This window comes from Xenopus laevis, chromosome 5L (genome assembly GCF_017654675.1).
Source record: "Xenopus laevis strain J_2021 chromosome 5L, Xenopus_laevis_v10.1, whole genome shotgun sequence".
Classification (NCBI taxonomy): domain Eukaryota; kingdom Metazoa; phylum Chordata; class Amphibia; order Anura; family Pipidae; genus Xenopus; species Xenopus laevis.
In genome coordinates this window covers 9,551,068-9,572,889 of record NC_054379.1, presented here as the reverse complement: position 1 = coordinate 9,572,889, position 21,822 = coordinate 9,551,068, and the positions used below count along the sequence as shown (strand labels likewise).

The 21,822-nt window shown below is 40.5% G+C and overlaps 1 protein-coding gene across 5 annotated transcripts in view; it reads left to right on the top strand.

Moving 5' to 3' along the window:
* The window catches only part of eml4.L (echinoderm microtubule associated protein like 4 L homeolog), a 122,931-nt gene extending 103,018 nt beyond the window's left edge, over nt 1–19,913 (top strand). For all 5 annotated transcript variants that reach the window (XM_018262558.2, XM_018262557.2, XM_018262556.2 and 2 more), the window contains 13 exons: nt 773–868; nt 1,776–1,910; nt 3,384–3,519; nt 5,941–6,098; nt 7,323–7,448; nt 7,541–7,672; nt 8,942–9,009; nt 9,611–9,699; nt 11,059–11,156; nt 11,989–12,076; nt 13,242–13,340; nt 15,361–15,491; nt 16,489–19,913. In XM_018262558.2, the coding sequence (XP_018118047.1) occupies nt 773–868; nt 1,776–1,910; nt 3,384–3,519; nt 5,941–6,098; nt 7,323–7,448; nt 7,541–7,672; nt 8,942–9,009; nt 9,611–9,699; nt 11,059–11,156; nt 11,989–12,076; nt 13,242–13,340; nt 15,361–15,491; nt 16,489–16,974 (1,842 nt within the window). In that variant the 3' untranslated portion in view covers nt 16,975–19,913. The remainder of the gene's footprint in view (nt 1–772; nt 869–1,775; nt 1,911–3,383; nt 3,520–5,940; nt 6,099–7,322; nt 7,449–7,540; nt 7,673–8,941; nt 9,010–9,610; nt 9,700–11,058; nt 11,157–11,988; nt 12,077–13,241; nt 13,341–15,360; nt 15,492–16,488) is intronic.
* Nucleotides 19,914–21,822: the final 1,909 nt, after the last annotated feature.

Below are 21,822 nucleotides of genomic sequence, written 5' to 3'. Positions count from 1 at the left end.
ATTAGGCGGGGGTGCAATGAGGCTGTGACCACAAAATACATATAGACAAATACAAGAGTCCTCAGCACTCAACCCATTATCAATATATTTAAGACAGAGACATTTTGTGCTACTGCTACTGAAAAATGCCTTACCCTTTAAACAAAACAGGGATTGTTTGTCCATATATTGCAATATATTTAAGCTGGCCAACTACGTCAAAGTCATCCCATATCTGGCCAGTCCTACGCTCAATTTTATCTGATTCATTAAAAATTCTATTGCTTCATTATACATTTTACAAAGGGATATGTATATAGCCTTCAAAGTGAACCAGCACTCCAAACGTTTTCTTAATCAAGCGATTTTATTGAAACATCACTCGTGTATCCAACGTTTCGGCCCACATTAGTGCCCTAATGTGGGCCGAAACGTTGGATACACGAGTGATGTTTCAATAAAATCGCTTGATTAAGAAAATGTTTGGAGTGCTGGTCCACGTTGAAGGCTGCATATTATTTTTGACCAGAGCACCCACCATTGATTGATGGAGTAGGAGTGCCTGTAATTTCAGAACTATTTTATATATATATATATATATATATATATATATATATATATATATATATATATATATATATATATATATATATATATATATAAAGATATATATATATATATATATATAAAGATCTGTTCATCTGCATTCATCTAGCCCAGAACATGTACAGTCTTTCAGTGGATTCCCTTTTGTCTTCAGTCCATCCTAATCAAACTTGTCTTCTCTCATTAGGATTCTGGGGTGCATTTGTCCGTGATAGACGACTCCAATGAGCACATGCTGACAGTCTGGGACTGGCAAAAAAAATCTAAAATAGCTGAAATCAAGGTACAGCAATAGTGGTAATATGTTTATTTTTGATGTCTGTTTCTCTGGATCAGGGATCCCCAACCAGTGGCTCATAAGTAACATTTTGCTCCCCAACCCCTTGGATGTTGCTCCCAGTGGCCCCAAAGCAGGAGATTATTTTTGAATTCCAGGCTTGGAGACAAGTTTTGGTTGTATAAAAACCTGGTGTTCTGCCAAACAGAGTCTCCTGTAGGCTACCAGTCCTCATAGGGGCCACCAAATAGCCAATCACAGTCCATAATTGGCACACTAGGAACATTTTTCATGCTTGTGTTGCTCCCCCACTCTTTTTACATTTGAATGTGGCTCATGGGTAAAAGAAAGGACCCCTGCTCTCGATAGCATATCATGACTGTGTTTATGAATAGAGAAGTTTTACACCTACATAAAGGAGTTTATTTATCAGAGGTCGAATTTTAGAGTTTTTTTATATCTCGAATGAACTCACAACTCGAATGGTTTCTAATTTAAAAAAAAACTCAAATGGAAAAAAATTGAATCGTTTGAATTGATCAAGTTTTTGGTCAGAACCCTCCAAAAAAAAGTCAAACATGGTTAAGGCTATTAACATCTTCAAATGGTTCAAGGGACCGCTGCCAATGACTCCTACATGACCTCAACAGGTTTTAGCTGGAGTATTTTTGGATTCAGGCTATTTCCAGGGTCGGGTTATAATAAATCTCGAATATTCAAGTAGTTTGTTTTTTTTTAACCTGAAAATATGAATTTTGACCCAAAAAATCAACTTGAAAACACAAAATTTTTGGAAAACACTACTCGAACCTTCATAAAACTGCCCCATAATATGTGATAGGGCTGGATTTGCTGGCGCTCATGGGAAATTTATTTTTTATTCATTTATTTTTTTGCCCTTCTCTTTGGACAGACAACGAATGAAGTGGTGCTAGCTGTGGAATTCCATCCGACCGACGCCGGCACAATAGTGACATGTGGCAAGTCCCACATCTTCTTCTGGACGTGGAGCGGCAATTCTCTAGCCAGAAAGCAGGGGATATTTGGGGTATGACATTTCATACATTTGGCAGAGAACCTCGACTGTTTAGTGAAAAAAAGCATGTTGCGCTGCCCTGTTGGAAATTAATCGGCAGCCCCCATGGATTCATAGTAACGTATTTATATGATCTATATTATCTATATTGATATTATCTTTATTGCAGGATAATGATACATGTTGCTGCAGAACAAATAACTCACTCCAACTGATACAGATATCATAGTTGGTTATTTAGAGATGACAACATTTCCCACTAACCTGATAACAGTGCTGAGACGTCTCTACAAGTGTCAACACTGACTTAAAGGGATACTGTCATGTTTTTCAAAATGAATCAGTTAATAGTGCTGCTCCAGTGGGATTCTGCACTGAAATCCATTTCTCAAAAGAGCAAACAGATTTTTTTATATTTAATTTTGAAATCTGACATATGGCTAGACATATTGTCAGTTTCCCAGCTGTCCCAAGTCATGTGACTTGTGTTCTGATAAACTTCAGTCACTCTTTACTGCTGTACTGCAAGTTGGAGTGATATCACCCCCCCCCCCCAGCAGCCTAACAATAGAACAATGGGAAGGTAACCAGATAGCAGCTCCCTGCTGATCTGAAAGGTGGCCATAGACGTTAAAGGGATACTGTCATGGGAAAAAGATTTTTTTTCAAAATGAATCAGTTAATAGTGCTGCTCCAGCAGAATTCTGCACTGAATCTATTTCTCAAAAGAGCAAACTGATTTTTTTATATTCAATTTTGAAATCTGACATGGGGCTAGACATTTTGTCAATTTCCCAGCTGCCCCTGGTCATGTGACTTGTGCCTGCACTTTAGGAGAGAAATGCTTTCTGGCAGGCTGCTGTTTTTCCTTCTCAATGTAACTGAATGTGTCTCAGTGGGACATGGGTTTTCACTATTGAGTGTTGTTGTTAGATCTACCAGGCAGCTGTTATCTTGTGTTAGGGAGCTGCTATCTGGTTACCTTCCCATTGTTCTTTTGTTTGGCTGCTGGGGGGAAAAAGGGAGGGGGGTGATATCACTCCAACTTGCAGTACAGCAGTAAAGAGTAATTGAAGTTTATCAGAACACAAGTCACATGACATGAAAATTATTTGCAGTGTAATTTAGAAATAAAAACCACATCATAAAAATCATGACAGAATCCCTTTAAAATTAGGAAAAAATGGAATTTAATAAAATAGATCATGCACTTCCATAGCTTATACTCTTATTTGCCTTTCTGGCTTGTTTGGAATCCCACGTCATACCCCTTGCCTTGTGTGCTGTGGATTCACTTACATCAAGTGACTTAGATTGTCTGCAAACAGATTAAACTATGATTGGTGACAAGTGTGGGATAGAATGCCAGACAAGTAGATTTTATCATTTCCAACTCAGTTCTAATCGATCCGCAGAGGGTTCACAAGTTGGGGTGTTGTACACAGAAGGCCCTGGGTAAGCAAATTTTTCCCTTTTAATTTCCAGAAATATGAGAAGCCAAAGTTTGTGCAGTGTTTAGCCTTCCTTGCAAATGGAGATGTCCTTGCCGGAGACTCAGGAGGGATAATGCTCATATGGAGCAAAACCAATGTAGAATCCACGGCTTCCAAAGGTGCAAAAGGTAAGAATGTTGCCCTTTACTTTGCTCTCAAATAATGGCTTCTGTGCTGAGCTCAAGTAGACCTCTTCCTAAAATCTGCACTTCTTTTCCCAATTTGTTTTTTCTCCTTCAAAGGGGTTGTTCACCATTGAGTTAACTTTTAGTTTGATGTAGAGACTGATATTCTGAGACAATTTGCAATTGGTTTTCATTTTTTATTATTTGTGTTTTTTTAGTTATTTATCTTTTTATTCAGCAGCTCTCCAGTTTGCAATATCAGAACTCTGGTTGCTAGGGTCCAAATTAGCCGAGCAACCATGCGCCGATTTTAATAAGAGACTGGAATTTGAATAGGAGAGGCCCGAATAGAAATATAAATAATAAAAAGTAGCAATAACAATACATTTGTAGCCTTACAGAGCATTTGTTTTTGGAAACCTATAAAAAAAAAAAAAAATGGAGGCCAATTGAAAAGTTGCTTAGAATTAGCCATAATTCTATAATATACTAACAGGGAACTTAAAGGTGAACGACCTCTTTAAGAACCATTCACTTCTGTACTGAGATTCATTATAAGCATTTTCTATAATCACTGGCTTCCATTCCAACAGCCTATACTCCGCTCTAACCCCTGATACATATATTCGCTCTAAGTGCACACGACAAGGGACAGGAAAAAAACATTAGTCACTTGCAAAGGCATTTTTAGATGTTGGTGCTTCCTGTTTTTCTGTAAAACGGATGAAAGCCAAACATTCTTTAAAAAAATCTCTGAAATCTCTGTGGGTTTCCTTTTAATACAAAATGCAATCGAGAAACAACAACACTCTTAATTCCCAGGCTAGAAAGCCACTTTTATTGCCTGTAATCTGGCGAAATTTAAGACGCAGTTTTTTGTGCGTTATTTAAGGAACGATTCATCAAAGTATTTTCGCATGCGCTAACAGACGTCGCAAGCGTTAATTCTACATTTCTGCACATTTTATTCTAATAGTATTGCGATACTTATAGAATTAATCCTAACGCATTATTCACTAACATCTTTTAAGCGATAAAAGTATAAAATCGTGTGATAATTACTGTGAAATTTACTCCTAGGAGTAGGCGTTACTAGAAAACATCAGATGGATTAATAGAGGAAGATGTAGTGAGGAGCGGTAGGGCAGCAATTAAAGACCTTTATGAGGAACTGGAGACTTACCTGTTCTGTGTCATGGAATTATATTAAGTTTCCCAGGGAAAGGAATGACTAGAATACTGTAAAAAGAGACTTCTACTCCCGAATGTGTGACAATATCAAATGCCTTAATATATCGCACAAAATAACGCATGCTATAAAATAAAGCACACAATTCAGTTAAAATGGATGTAAAAATACAGCAGATTAAAGTAAAAAACAGTAGAAAAATCCAGATACTGCAGAAGAAGTAGACCCTGTGGCTGCAGGGGGCCCAGGAGGTATAGGGGCCCATACCGCCCTAATTTATATAGCAGTTAAATAAATATTGGTAAAACAGGTCAACCTCTAGACATTTTGGGGACCTAAAAAATAGTTTTTTGTGGGCCCAGTAATACCTAGTTACACCACTGTTCCCTGCTGAAGGATCTCATCCTTAGTATTAAAACGCCTCTAGAGTGTAAAACCTATGACTAGGGACTGATAAAACAATAAATTCACTGGGCCGCATGTAAATATTATTGGGTTTTTTTCCCGGCTATCTCTATCTTATTTATTTGTAACTCAGGAGCGGACAGTCGCAGCCTTTCAATATGGTTCCATACTGGTCACTTTCCATTGACTGCAGCAGGAATGCTGCCGGTAGAATATGGCCCTGGGTTATTGACCAGAACTCAGAACTGGTTCTTTTTTGCGATCTAATCCTGGATATTGGCAACTCGGAGAGCCTTTACGTCATGTCTTATTGGCTACTCACAGCGTCACCATATAAATTAGCAGAGATCCAATACTAGTGATGCACTAGCCAATATAATTATAATAAGTAAAAAAATCTTTATTAGGACATGTGTAGCCTGAAGCGTTTTGTGCAAATTGGACACTTACTCATAGGCTAATGGTTCCACCCCTGTACAAGCTTTTTAAAGGGATGTTGACCAATCAACATAGGATACATCACACAAAACCTTATCCAATTAGAAAGACATGCATCAGACAACCCTGAACCAGTAGCAAATCCATTGAGTAAACAAACAAACAATGAGGTACATCCAAGGGAAAAAAATAGAACATTCATTAGTATAAACTATGAAACTGTTTGTCCTATACCCAATGTGGCAATGTTTGACTTATATATTGTTACTCGCCATTGCCTAGGTAGACACTTGCCTTAAGTCTACCAGAAGAAGTATTTACCGGTGGTATTAAATACATATTTCATAAGAGCACCGTTTTCTCAATGGTTGTATGTCTGTCCTCTTGTACAGTTCTAGGTGTCTACCAAATAAGCAAGCAAATCAAAGCTCATGATGGCAGTGTGTTCACGTTTTGTCAAATGAGAAATGGGATGCTGCTGACTGGAGGCGGCAAGGACCGGAAAGTCATTATGTGGGATCATGACCTTAATCCGGAAAGAGAAATAGAGGTATGACCAGGAACACTGTGTGTGCGCGCATTGTAGACCTTTGTTCATGCAAGTTCTATGTTCCCCTGGTGTGGACCTCTATAAAGTAACTTTCCCCTACAAGTGTTGGCTTGGAGCATCTCAGCAAGGAGAGTCTGTGGGACATCTGTAAGTGTTGGCTAGGGCCATCTCACTAGGCTCTACTATTAGCTATTGAGCTATTCGTACTTTCCAGCACGTTCGTCATTAATTTTTCATCTTGCATCGGGTAAAGCTGGCCATAGACATGCAGATATATCCTTATGTCCGATGAACGCTCCGACCTGACTCTGTACAAGCAAGCTGTCATTAGAGAGGATCAAAGTATGGTTTCCCAAATTATTGTTTCCAGAATATATAAGTCCGAAAACCCTGGCAAAGTCAGTGTACATACCAAAAGACATGCCATCTGTCATGCTCAGAACTTAGAAAGAAGTGCAGTTTTATGTATATCATGGAGATGCCAGTTTAATACTAGTCCTTAAACCAGTGATCCCCAACCAGTGGCTTATGAGCAACATGTTGCTTCCAGTGGCCTCAAAGCAGGTGCTAGTTTTTGAATTCCAGGCAAGTTTTGGTTGCATAGAAACCAGATGTACTGCCAAACAGAAACTCCTGTACGCTGCCAGTTCACATAGGGGCTACCAAAACCCTTATTTAGCACCTCCAGGTTGGGGACCCCTCCGTTAAACCATGAAAACACTTGTAAACCGTTCAGAACAGAGTTCAATGAATTTGTGGACCAGGACATGCCTGAAAAGCCCAATACAATATATCACCAGCCAAGGCCCAACCCCATTTTCCTGGCAACACAACAAAGCAGTCTACTTTTACCAATAGTCTTCCTGGCCCACAATCATTTCTTGAACTTGATTTTTAAAATGCTGGTGCATTTATCCCAGTTAAATTTGTGTTATTACAGTGATACTTCCCCTAGTACATCATTGCATCTGCTTCCAGTGAAACATTCCATCACTCTCTTCCTCTGAATCCAAACCTATATCACATGAATTATCCAGAGGAGCCAAGTCCTCACCATTTGCAATGCCATCAAAAATGCTGAGACCCAACCTAATCAAAGGAGCTGAATGCGTTAAATATTTATCGTACAGGATATACTTGCCTATTCTTGCCCTCCGATGGCTATATTGTTACAGAGAATGGTAGACGCCTCTTCAGGTCAATATATATTTGCTCCTCTAACAGGTTCCTGACCAATATGGTACCATCCGAGCCGTGGCTGAAGGTAAAGGCGACCAGTTTTTAGTTGGAACATCCCGGAACTTCGTTCTGCGAGGGACGTTTAACGATGGCTTCCAAGTAGAAGTTCAGGTAATCTTGATGACATGTTTTTTTGCTTCTGTACATTACCGAGGCTGATTTTACTATGTAGACTTAGTATAAACACTCTGGTCATTTCGTAGGGTCACACCGATGAACTTTGGGGACTGGCAACTCATCCATTTAAAGACCTGCTCTTAACATGCGCTCAAGATAAGCAAGTCTGTTTGTGGAACTCCGTGGACCACTCGCTGGAATGGACCAGAGTCTTAGACGTATGTGCTATTACTGCTCATTTTTCATCTTGCATAGGGTAAAGCTGGCCATAGATGTGCAGATATATATCCTTTATGTCCAACAAACGCTCATTCACTGCAATCTCCCGACCTACCACTAACCATTCTGATTAAATAACCTAGTAAAAAGGAAAAAATCAGACATTAATTGACAGACCGCAATCGTACAACAGTTATATCTGACAAATAGTATTGACAGTCACCCATTGATATCGTCAGATAGGCAACACATGCAGAGAAATTATCGGTAGCCGACATAAATCTTCGAAGCTGTCCGATCAACTAAATGACAGACAATCGACATGACACGAAAAATGACAGAACAATCTCCACGCGGTCCGAAAATCTTCGTTTTGCATAACTTTATCTTTGTGTATGACTTTATCTTTGTGTCTGTGGCCAGCTTAATACATTGCCGAAGCTATTCAACTGATTAATATCTTTACTGTCGACACTATGTCCATAGAGTGACTGGCTCTCTCATATCTAGGGAACGAGAGGTCATTAAAGGAACAGCGACACAGAGCAAACCTAGTCTGTGATTTCATTATGAGAATTCATTTTGCAATGATTGACGTATTTATAGGAAGCATTAGAATCTTCATTAGGCTTGCTTAAAAAGGCAATTCAGAATAAGCAGGGCAAATCTTTTTTAATGGAACCCATTGTTGTGCCATAAAGATCATTCTGGCCAGGAGCGGACTTGCCGGTTCGTGCTTCTGTGCCTAATCCCAGTTATATGTTTCCCATTCTTTAATTACTCAAATTGCTTTCCACTTACTGGATTTCTCTCTCTCCTGATCAGCCACCCTCATAGCAACCCCTTTTCTCTCTCTCCTTATGGTTTTATTTATTTATTCGGTTATTTGTCAGCATGGTATATTTATTGATGAACGGTGGAACGATTTTACTGAGATCTCTCTCTATTTTCTCGTGCATAAAGCTTCTTATATGCTTTGGTAGTTTTTTGGTAATAAGATACAGCTGGCTCCAGCCAATGAAATATTTCACAAGGAAATAAGCATGTCATTGGTGTTACTGCCTGTCTTTTCCTTGCACAACTGTGTTTCATTGAAACGTCTCCATTATGTTTTTGCCTGGGGTTACTTGCTTTACATATATCCCCAGGAGACTCATTTTCATGTTGATGGTTTTCTTTTAATTTATTGCTGTTTGCTAAAATCCATCCATTTCTGAACATCTGTTTGTGGGAAGTAATTGCAGATCCTTTGTCTTTCCTTCATGCAGGAGCCGGGACACTGTGCCGATTTCCACCCCACCGGAACTGTCGTAGCCATTGGGACACACTCTGGAAGGTAATTCACTGAAGACTGTAGACTTTGCAGCCATCGCTTAATGTTGGTGGTCCTTTCAATAAAAACTCAAGTAGCTGCAATTTTTCCAGTAGACCTAGATTTTTTTTCTTTCTTTCTTTCTTTCTTTCTTTCTTTCTTTCTTTCTTTCTTTCTTTCTTTCTTTCTTTCTTTCTTTCTTTCTTTCTTTCTTTCTTTCTTTCTTTCTTTCTTTCTTTCTTTCTTTCTTTCTTGATATGGGTAGCACTAAAAAGCAAAAGCTGGTGGTTTTTAAATTTTTCTTGACGTATGAAGATCAGGGTATCTTCATTGACCATGAGATACTGGCAACTTTCCCATTACAGTCACTAGTCATCAACTCGGATGCTTTTGTATAGGAGTGTGGAGGTGACCAGAGCACCGCATATGCCATAGGAGCAGGAGCCTAAATTCTTGCAAGGAACAATGTTCAGAAATCACCAGTACTATCTGGTTCTTCCTTAAAGCTCCTTATTTGTGTGTTTACTGAACATATGGCCGGTTTCTAATGGTTGTAAGGTTGTGGATAAAATGCAGGAAACCCCAGGGTATATGAAGCATGTAATGGTCTTCCTTTACTGTCTAGATGGTTTGTCCTGGATGCAGAGACAAGAGATCTGGTATCAATACATACAGACGGTAACGAGCAGCTCTCGGTAATGAGATACTCCGTTGGTAAGTGCTTACAAGCTGTAGCCAATTCTTCATTTTGGGGTTGGTCATGCAGATCATACTGTTATATCTTTTTTTCAATGTTAAAGGAGAAGGAAAGTTGGTATTTACTTGGGGGTGCCAAAAAGTTAGGCACTCGCTTAGGAGCAATCGCTTTCCTGCTTCTTCTTTATTCTCACGGGGGCACATGTACCGTAGAGCGAAAAGCTGAACTGACTATTTAGTTCTACTGCGCATGAGTCTGCCCCAGGAAATTAGACGAAAGAAGAGGCAGGAAGGCAATCGCTCCGTGCTGCTCACTGGTATAACCCCGGGCCGGTGCAGTTTTCTGCTGATAGGAGCACTGGCCTGGGGTGTCAGGTAAGTCAATACAATCACTTGGGGTGCCTAACTTTGGGCACCCCCAAGTTAATAGGCCTTTCCTTCTCCTTTACCCATCCTTCCTCCATCCTTCTCCCCATCCTTCTATATCTCTCTCTTTCTTTGTCTCTATCTCTTTTGCTCTATCTCTCTTGCTCTATCTCTCTCGCTCTCTATCTCTCTCGCTCTCTATATCTCTCGCGCTCTCTCTCTGCCTTGTCTCTTATAAACTCTCCTGAGGTCAGCTGCCTGCACTTCAAATACGTTCTGGATGACAATTCATTGTATAAACACCCTGAGTCTGCAGGACTTGAACACATCTAAATCAAGTGATGGCTGACATTCTAGGAAGAAAACAAAACTCTATTTAACCCTTTCAGGTTTAAAAAAATGTAATTAGACAGTTTCCATAACATGTTAAAGTGACTTAAGAATTGATTTTGTTCTGGGACCCTTGGTATATACTCTATCGCTTTAGACCCAACTCAAGTACAAAGACGGAACGGTCGGCGCCAATAACTTCACTACTTTGACTTATTCCTTTTGGTTTGTTTTGCCTAAAATCTCTCTGACAGCCGGGCCTTCCCACTGCCGCTAGCCCATAAAATAGCTTTGTTGCCTCCATTAAAGGGACCTCTCCGGAATCGTCTTCTTGTTGTACTTCTGCCCCACAAATTGGTTAGATACGGGCCACACTCTCTCCTCCTTTCTCCCTATTCTTTTTTTCCCCTATGGACGTCAGATATTTAGCAAGCTATCTTTTACTGTCTACCCTATATATATATATGTTTAAAAGGCAAATAAAAACTATAGCAAAGAATTCATGTTGCTAATTCCTTACAAGTTTTGTTTTCCATTTCTCCAACCACAACCTGCTTAAAGCAAAATCCTACATAGAAATAACGTTTGCAAAGGCTGCAGCCTATGAAGCGTTGTGTTCTTTAGAAGCCATGTTAGGAGTCCGGTGTAGGTGAATGACGCGTTTCATTCCTCTCTTATCAGATGGGGCGCTGCTTGCCGTCGGCTCACACGACAACTTCATTTACCTCTACAACGTGTCGGAGAACGGGAGGAAGTACAGCAGATATGGAAAATGCAGTGTACGTAACAGAGGAGTTTTAGAATGGTTAATTCTAAGCAACTTTTCAATTGGTTTTCACTTTTTCTTTTTGATAGTTTTTGAATTACTTGCCTTCTTCTTCTTTTGACTCTGTCCAGCTTTTCAAATGGGGGTGATCTAAAAAAAAAAAACAAATACTCTGTAAGTGCAGAGACACACGCTCAGATTCTGGAAGTTTAGTCGCTACTAAATCGATACTTCTTCGGGGTGACTAATCTCCCGAACTGCCTTCCCGCCGGCTAGAATCTAAATCGCACGTGGGGTGGCACTCTTAATTTCCAAAGTCGCACTAAGTTTCCTCGTGAGGCAACTTCAGGTGACTTCGGAAAACGAAGTGCACCGATTGCCTTCCCGCTGGCGATTTACATTCTAGCCGGCGGGAGGCAGTTTTTGGGAGATTAGTCGCCTGCGTCTCTGCCCTTACAAATGTATTGTTATTGCTACTTTTTATTACTCGTCTTTCTATTCAGGCCTCTCCTATTTATATTCCAGTCTCTTATTCTAATCAATGTATGGTTGCTAGGGAAATCTGTACCCTAGCAACCAGAATGCCAAACTTGCAAACTGGAGAGCTGCTGAATAAAAAGCTAAATTAATTTTAAAACCACAAATAATAAAAATGAAAACCAATTGCAAATTGTCTCGGAATATCACTTTCTACATCATACTAACAGTTAACTCAAAGGTGAACAACCCCTTTAATGACTAGCCTTAATTAATAGAAGAAAACATGTTTACAATATAGTTTGGTTTTTTTTTTTTTTTTGCATTTTTTAAAAGCACTCTGTGACTTCAATCCTCCTGTTTTCCAGGGTCATTCCAGTTACATCACTCATCTTGACTGGTCCCCGGATAATCAGTACATCATGTCTAACTCGGGCGACTATGAAATATTATACTGTAAGCGGGACACACTGGATGTACATTGTGTAGCGCTATAGAGTGCTGTTGATTCATGGTCTCATGTTTTATTCCGGATACAATGTAAAGAATGTTTGCTTGTTTTTTAATGGCTTCTATTTGGCACCTAAATCTCTTAATGACTTACGACAAGTGTAAACTGTGCCTTTGGGCAGTCAAAATGCTTAGCAGATGATATGATTATCTTGTATGTACTGTACCTTTAAGGGCAGAGACACAAAGTCAGATTCGGGGAGATTGGTCGCCCGGAGACAAATCTCCTCTTCTTCGGGGCGACTAATCTCCCTGAATTGCCTTCCTGCCGGCTAGAATGAAAATTGTCAGCGGGATGGAAATCGGAGTGATTCGTTTTCCGAAGTCGCCTGAAGTTGCGTCATTAAGGGATTTAGGTGCCATATAGAAGTTGCAAAACATCGGGAGATTCGGAAAACGAATCGCTCTGAGTGCCATCCCGCCGGGGGACTAAACTTCCCAAATCTTACTTTAAACCTAAACTACCAGTTCCCTCTTCTTCCTGAAGGAAGTTCTTTAAGAAAGGAATCTTGGCCAATGGAGTGTGTTGTTCTTATAGCTGCACCTTGGCCTAGAACAGTGCTTTGAGCATAATGATACAGGATCCGTGTTTATCCGGAAACCCCTTATACAGAAAGCTCCAAATTATGGGAAGGTTGGCTCCATATTATCCAAATAATCCTGATTTTTACAAATGATTTCCTTTTTCTGTGTAATAATAAAACAGTACATTGTACTTGATCCCAACTAAGATATAATTAATCCTTATTGGAAGCAAAACCAGCCTATTGGGTTTATTTCATGTTTACATGATTTTCCAGTAGACTTAAGGTATGAAGATCCAAATAATGGAAAGACCCAGAAACCCTAGATTTCTCCTAAGCATTCTGGATAACAGGTCTCATACCTGTACAAGTGCCTGTAGTGATCATAAAGCATCTGTTGGTATCATCGCCTCTTATTTATCTGTTCAGTACAAGTAGTTTTAATTATTATTATTTTAATCTATTTATCCCCAAAGCAACTACTACCCAGTTGGGTCCCAGTTCAACCAATCTTCATTTGCCAACTTTAAAAGGAGACCTGTCCCTTTAATATTCACCTAATTAGAAACTTTCTCTGTTTGACTCAGGGGACATTCCAAGTGGCTGTAAACTGATCCGTAATCGTTCGGACTGCAAAGACATCAACTGGACAACGTACACGTGTGTGCTAGGATTTCAAGTATTCGGTAAGTTCATTATTCACATTCACCGTAGTCCTCAAAATCATGAATGGCAGAACCTCCTCATGGAGTTCACAATCTCATCGAGTACAGGTATGGGATCTGTTATCCGTAAAGCTCAGAATTACGGAAAGGCGTCTCCCATAGACTCCATGTTTTCCAAATGATCAAAAATGTTTTAAAACATTTTCCTTTTTCTCTGTAATAATAAAACAGTCGCTTGTACTTGATCCCAACTAAGATATAATTAATCCTTATTGGAAGCAAAACCAGCCTATTGACTTTATTTAATGTTTATATGATTTTCTAGTAGACTTAAGGTATGAAGATCCAAATTACTGAAAGATCCGTTATCTGGAATACCCCAGGTCCTGAGCATTCTGGATAACCGGTCCCATACCTGTATATCATATGCAATACATGTTCTCCTAGGGACCAAAAATACTAAATATATCAAACTACCATTGCACAGCTTAAAATCTACAAAGTCTTTATTTTTCTGAACATATTAAAACATCTATTGACCCCATATCTATAGCCTAAGCCTATGATTAAGTGCTGGGTAAGTATGAACCACATCAGGCTATAGATATGAGGTCAATATATGGTTATTTAAAAAAAAAAAAGACTTTGTAGATTTTAAGATGTGCAATAGTTGTATTTTCAGAGATTTAGCACCTATTCTTGGTCATTGGGAGAACGTATTGCGCAAATCTGACTTATGAAAGAATAAAGGTGGCCAAAGGTGGACAGACCGAGTCGGCAGCTTATTGGCCCGTGTATGGGGCCCTCTGACTGGCTTCCCCGATCGATATCTGGCTGAGAGTCGGCCAGATGTCAATTGGCAGGACTAAAAATCCTGTCGGATCACGGGCACATCTGTTCGTTGATGTGGTCCCGTGATCCGACCGCCCTTTACCCTTTGTTATGATCGGATCGTTGGGCCCTAGGGCCCACAATCGGATCAGCCCGATATCGCCCACCTCAAGGTGGACATATCGGGGAGAGATCCGCTCGTTTTGCCAAACAAGCGGATCTCTCAGTGTATGGCCACCTTAAGACTCTGTGTGGTCATTATGTGAATATTAGTCTCGTATAAGAGAGACAGACCATCACCGTAAACATTTCTACATTATAAAGCAGGGGTTTAATTTCTATCTGAGCTGTTAGTCTATGCAAGCATTGTCCTCCTTTTTGCAGCGCAAGAGAGTTGGATTCATCACTGCAATTGGAGTTTCTGGAGTGGAGCAGCTTAGTAAATACTAAAACAATGGCATAGGCCATATATATATATATATATATATATATATATATATATATATATATATATATATATACATTCCAAGCTTTTCCCTTCAAGGGAATGGTTCACTAAACTATATTTTCTTTAAAGGAGAAGGAAAGTCGTTATATACTTGGGGATGCCAAATGTTAGGCACCCCAAGTGATTGTATTTACTTACCTGAAACCCCGGGTTCGTGCTCCTATCAGCAGAAAACTGCACCGGCCCGGGGTTCAGGCCCGGACTGGCAATCTGTGGGTTCTGGCAAATGCCAGAGGGGCTGCTGTAAGGTCCCATAGACAGTTACTATTCAGTGGGCTGGTGGAGGACTATTTGGGCCTCTGTGTACTTGGAATGCCAGGGCCTATTTTAACTCCCAGACCGGACCTGCCGGGGTCATACCAGTGAGCACTACGGAGCGAACCTCTTCCGGCTTCTTCTTTCTTCATATTTAATACCGGCTTTTTCATTAAAATTCGGCTTTTCACTTTACTGAGCATGCACAGCTGCAAGAAGAAAGAAGAAGCCGGAAGACGATCGCTCTGTGCTGCTTGCTGGAATGTATTTACTTACTTGCTCCTATCAGCAGAAAAGCGCACCGGTGTCAAGTAAGTAAATACATTCACTTGGGACAGTCTAACTTTTGGCACCCCCAAGTGGAAAATGTCTATCCTTCTCCTTTAACGTGTGTTCAGTAGTGCCATAAAATTGTTCTAAAAAGGTTACTCTTCATTTTCCTTTCAGGAGTGTGGCCGGAAGGATCCGATGGAACAGATATTAATGCGCTGGTGCGGTCCCATAATAGGAAAGTCATTGCTGTTGCTGATGACTTTTGCAAAGTCCACTTATTTCAGTATCCCTGCTCCAAACCAAAGGTAAAGCGTAGTTCAAAAGTCTGTTTTCTTTTCATGTATTTGTAGCCAACGTCCCTAAGGCCTGGCCAAATGGCGATTGTTAAAAGGGGGTTTCTTGCAGTTGAGTGACATGGGTTCAGCCGAGAATAATGGAATCTTCAGGGACTGTATCTGGAGAGCAGCTAAAGACTGTGTGGGCCTCTCTCTTTTTATGATATTCGTAAGGAGTATTCCAATGTTGACATTAGATCTTGCTTTTAAATCACATTTTGATGTATTTAAAGGAGAAGGAAAGGCTTAAACTAAGTAAGCTTTATTAGAAAGGTCTATATGAATACACCTGTAAACCCTCAAAGTAATGCTGCTCTGAGTCCTCTGTCAAAAGAAACATCACATTTCTTTCCTTCTATTGTGTACTCATGGGCTTCTGTATCAGACTTCCTGTTTTCAACTTAAACCTCCAGGGCTAGGGCTTGAGCATGCTCAGTTTGTTCCTCTCTCCCCGTCCCATTTCCCTCCTCCCCTCCCTACTGCAATATCTGAACCCAGAGCTATGAGTGAGCAGGGAGAGTCTCAGGCAGGAAGTGATGTCACACCAAGCTAATATGGCAGCTGCTATCCTAAACAGAGAGAGCTTCTAGAGCTGTTTACTCAGGTATGGTAAAGCATTCTCAAATAAAGGCAATCTTCCATCAAATAATTGAAATCAAGTAAAAAGATATATTTTGTCCTCACAATAAATCTTTTTGCTTCTTGTCAATTATTTGATGGAAGATTGCCTTTACAGTTGTCCGCTCCCAGTGCTGAGGGCTCAGGGCGGTGCACCTGGGCCACTTCCCCTATGTGGTGAGTAAATATTCTACTTTATGGAGACCCTCCTTCCAAATCTTATTATGGTAAAGCCTTCTGCACAATACATATAGTGTTATAGCTTGCACTATTGTGGCTAATCTATTGGCAATAAACTGCTTCCTTCTCCTTTAAATGCAAATTTGGCTCTGTTTTCCTTTATTGACAGGCTTCAAGTCACAAGTACAGCGCTCACAGTAGCCACGTAACCAACGTCAGCTTCACGCATAGCGACAGCCACTTGATTTCCACAGGAGGAAAGGACATGAGTATCATGCAGTGGCGACTCATAGAAAAGCTTTCCCACTCTCAGAATGACAATGTTGTGGAAAGCAGCAGTGCAGTAAGTTCACCAGTTGTAAGCGACAAAGTGCTGCAGCCCGACGCTCCCACCACGGTGCCACAAGCTGTAAACGAGGCAACTGAGGAGGAGCAAGCGCCCGCAGAATCTACGACTCACCCGGAGGATGCCCTTGAGCAGGAGGAACAGCAGCCTCAGGATCTCAATGATGAGCAGAGTGAAAAGTCCAGTCCACCGACTGAAGAGGCCAATGGTCACGAACCCTCAGAAGAAGCGAGAGAGGAACAAGCCGACCCGCCTACCGCCAACGATACCCAAGAAGATGCCCAGGATGATCATTCACCGTTGTCTTAACAATGTTGACCACAATGGTACTTTTCTTTTTATGTGTAACCTGGTGATTGTGCTTTCTTAATGGGAAGAGGGTTTTACTAGCGCGAGCGTAAATGGCTGCCAGTGTTACACCTGCGCGAGTCTCTATCGCCTGTTTCAGATATGAAACTGTGCCTTGGAATAAAACGACCCTGTGTCCAAACCAGCCAAAGGTGAAGCCATAGAGAGTTCTGCATCTGATTTGGGGAAAAAAAAAAGGTTTGTTGTAAATATTTTGTTGGGTCGTGGTTGGGTCAATAAGGACAAAAATAATCATAGAAACACGAAATACAGAATGTTGCAAAATAAAATACAATTTGTGCATAATGTCTAGATGCATATACATACAGGCCGAAGGCTAAACCGAAAAAGGAATGAGAATATTGTATTTTTGGCGCTACGTTGGTCAACTCATATGCAAATTTCTTATGGATCTACAGTTGCCCTATTTGCTGCTGGCTCTTTAAGGACTGTTAATAATCTAATAACATCTGAACAACATCGCTAACAGCACAGGCATTGCCGATCTAGTGTTATCCTGACCAAGACTTCTTGAAGGGGATTCCCGTTCACCCACATCCCATCTAATCCTGTACAATAAACTGGAGAGAACTTCCATTAAATTTACAACCCATGGCAGATACACATGAATAAATCTCTTGCTGGAATTTCTAAATCTTTTTTTTTTTAAACTATAATCCTTTTAGGTAAAGCAGGAAATCTAATCATTGAATTTTATCAAAGGATGTATGAAACCCCCCTGACGCATTTCGCACACCGCAGGTCTCTTTATGAGTAAGCATTTCCTTTTGTTTGTGAAAACTCCGCCTGCACAAACTATTCATGTAACTTTCTGCATTGTTGGAACCTTTTTAGCATAGTTTAGACCATGTTTTTCTGTTTTCGAGGGTTGAAATGATAAGTCTTAAGTGTGCAAGCGTTTACGTTATGGCGCCATTCCAAAGTGCATCAAAACCGTCATTCCCTTTTGACTTCTCAGGAGAATTGCTATGGATCAGGTATTTAGTCATCTAACATATCTACAGGAGAGTTTTTCAGGCTGTGTGCATGTGTATATAGATATATGTTTATCTTCATATTGGTGTGAATAAATTCACACGCAAGTTTCTCAAAATCTACACTATCGTATTCTCTTGTTTACAAAGTTCCTAGAGGAATAAAATGTAGATTCCTGTCAAGAAGTGCGTTTAATCCAGCGTCATCCAACCTCAGGATTTTGGAGGACTAACGGTAGGACGGTGCTGCGTTTAAACCCCTTTTAAGAACCAGAGAGTTTGTAGCGAAACGCGTTAGCAACTTCTCTGAGCCAAAAGCTTATGGTGGCCCATGTGCTTTCAGTTGTGTCCCTGAATTTTTTACAAGAAGTGCGTTTAATCCAGCGTCATCCAACCTCGGGATTTTGGAGGACTAAGGGTAGAACAGCGCTGGGTTTGAACCCCTTTTTACCACCAGAGAGTTTGTAGCGAAACGCGTTAGCAACTCCTCTGAGCTATAAGATGACTGTGCCCCATCTGCTTTCAGTTATGTCCCTGAATTTTCGTCAAGAAGTGTGTTTAATCCAGCGTCGTCCAACCTCAGGATTTTGGAGGACTAACGGTAGGACAGTACTGCGTTTAACCCCTTTTTACCACCAGAGAGTTTGTAGCGAAACGCGTTAGCAACTCCTCTGAGCCAAAAGGTTACGGTGCCCCATGTGCTTTCAGTTATGTCCCTGAATTTTCGCGAAGAAGTGAATTTAATGTAGAGTCATCCAACCTCAGGATATTGGAGGACTAACGGTAGGACAGCACTGCGTTTAAACACCTTTTAAGCACCAGAGAGCTTGTAGCGAAACGCGTTAGCAACTCCTCTGAGACAAAAGCTACGGTGGCCCATGTGCTTTCAGTTATGTCCCTGAATTTTTTACAAGAAGTGCGTTTAATCCAGCGTCATCCAACCTCGGGATTTTGGAGGACTAACGGTAGAACAGCGCTGGGTTTGAACCCCTTTTTACCACCAGAGAGTTTGTAGCGAAACGCGTTAGCAACTCCTCTGAGCCAAAAGGTGACGGTGCCCCATGTGCTTTCAGTTATGTCCCTAAATTTTCGTGAAGAAGTGAATTTAATGTAGAGTCGTCCAACCTCAGGATATTGGAGGACTAACGGTAGGACAGCACTGCGTTTAAACACCTTTTAAGCACCAGAGAGCTTGTAGCGAAATGCGTTAGCAACTCCTCTGAGACAAAAGCTACGGTGGCCCATGTGCTTTCAGTTATGTCCCTGAATTTTTGTCAAGAAGTGCGTTTAATCCAGCACTGTCCAATTTTGGGATTTTGGAGGACTAAGGGTAGGACAGCACTTCCGTTAAACCCCTTTTAAGCCCCAGAGGGTTTGTAGCGAAACGCGTTAGCAGCTCCTCTGAGCCAAAAGGTTACAGCGCCCCGTGTGCTTTCAGTTATGTCCCTGAATTTTCATTTAAGACTAAACTGGAAAAACAATTGAAGACAAAAGATAAGGGTTAAAAAAAACAAAGATATATATTAGTACAATATAGACTCTAAATACACATTTCTTTAAAGGAAAAAAAAAATCAAAGTAATAGTTGGCGTTTAAAGGAAGAAGCGTTTTGTACGGTTTATGGAAAGTTCTAATATGCAAAAAAGCTTTACAGCCTTTATAACGTCGGCAACGGTTTTTAATGTAATTAAATATGTGATGATTGGGGAGGGGCAGGGGATCGAAATATGTAACTGTAGATGTTTTTTTTGGGGTAGAATATTGTGAATGAAATCTGAATACGCGTGTTTCTTGTGAAGATGTTTGAGCCATTTCTATCTCATGCATTCCTGTCCGACGACAGTAACATTTGTTTTTTTTTTATTTCTTTTGGAAATTAAAAGCAAAATAAAATATCTTTCGGTACGGGTTCTTTATTTTTGTATATTTCTTTTATTTGTCCAAAATCCTCCTGTTTCAGATGTTTCCTTTTATTAGATGAAGTGTGGAAAGAGGTCTAACAGGGACCTGTTATCCAGAATGCTCGGGATCTGGGGGATCTTTCCATACCTCCCAACTGTCCCTTTTTCGGAGGGACACTCCCTCTTTTGACAGCTCAACCCGCAGTCCCTTATTTGTACTGGAAAGTCCCTCTTTTCTCTGCACTGAACAGCCAGAAAAAGAAACAAAGTTTCTCACTTAATTGGCTTTTAGCAGAGAGCCCAGAACAGCTAACAGGTGCAAATAAGATACTTTGTAACAATTTTGAGACACAAAAACACAGTTTAGATAAGGAGAAATATTTTCAAACTTTCATAACCTGCCAAATTTTGTAAAACAAACATGGTAATTAGGGGGTGTGGCCACAGAAAGGGGTGTGGTCAAAAAATTGTGTCCCTCTTTTTACTTCCAAAATGTTCGGAGGTATGTGTTTCCATCATTTGGTTCTCCATACTTTAGGTTTACTAAAAAAATAATTCAAACATTAATTAAATCCAATATGTTTTGTATCTAATAAGGATTAATTATATCTAGAGGTGCAACAAATCCACAATTTTGTGATTTAGACGAAATCCCGAATCCTTTAAAAAAAAAAGGTTTCGACCATATACCGATCCAAATCCGAACCCTAATTTGACCACGAAGGGCCAAAGAAAACTGCATGTTAAAGGGGCACCAGACCCAAAAAATGAATGTGGTTAAAAATGGCATATTTTATATAGTGAACTTATTGCACGAGGCTAAAGTTTGAGCTTGTCAATAGCAGCAATGATCCAGGACTTCAAACTTGTCACAGGGGGTCACCATCTTGGAAAGTGTCTGTGACACTCACATGCTCAGTGGGCTCTGATTGGCTGTTGAGAAGCTAAGCTTAGGGCTCGTCACTAATTATCCAGCAGAAAATGAGCTTCCCTGGCTGTAATATAAGCTGATGCTACAGGTTTGCTGATTATTCAATTCTGATGCTAATTGCACTGGTTTCTGTGCTGCCATGTAGTAATTATGTGTATTAATTACTAATCAGCCTTATATTGTGACATTTCTATTCTATGTGTACTGTATATTGTGAGTGGCTCCCTAAGCTCAGTAAGTGACAGCAGCACAGAGCATGTGCAGTGAATCAGCAGAAAAGAAGATGGGGAGCTACTGGGGCATCTTTGGAGACACAGATCTTTACTGCTAAAGGGATGTGGTTGCCTTGGGCTGGTACAGAAGCACAAAACACAACATTTCTAGTTCTTTAGTTAGGCTTAAGTTCTCTTTAAAGGCAAATGAAATGTAAGCGGGTCGGCCACAGGAGAGCAGCTTTATTTTTACTGTTTCATTAAGAATCTTCACTTGCTCTGCCAACATGTCTGTCACATTATGATGAGGTCCTGCTGTTTAATGTCGCCGTGTTTCTGTCGGCAAGTGTCTGGGACTTAAGGCTTCGAACCCTTTAGCGCCGAGTGAGAAGCCCGGTAACCAGTCGAATGACTTAACAGCTCATCGGCGAGTGTTTTGGCCGGGAATGGAACATGTAGCAGCACATCTGTCATCCGAGAGCTTAAAGTCAACTCGATTATCTGCAATTAACCTCATGTTACAGCTCCACATATAATTCTTTAATCCTAGTCCATTCATTCCTAACAGATATATTTGTTCCCGATCTTTCCCATTCTGCTGATCCTTTCGTTGCCCAGAAACTGCAAAAAAAAAAAGTGCAAAGGTTTTATTTGACAGATGAGCGGAAAATCCTCTGCTCTTACAAAGGCAACGACGATGCTTCTAATTGCGCTCGGCCTTCCTGTTCTTAGGGTTGTCGCTGCAGTTTCACGTTTTATTGTAGTTATAT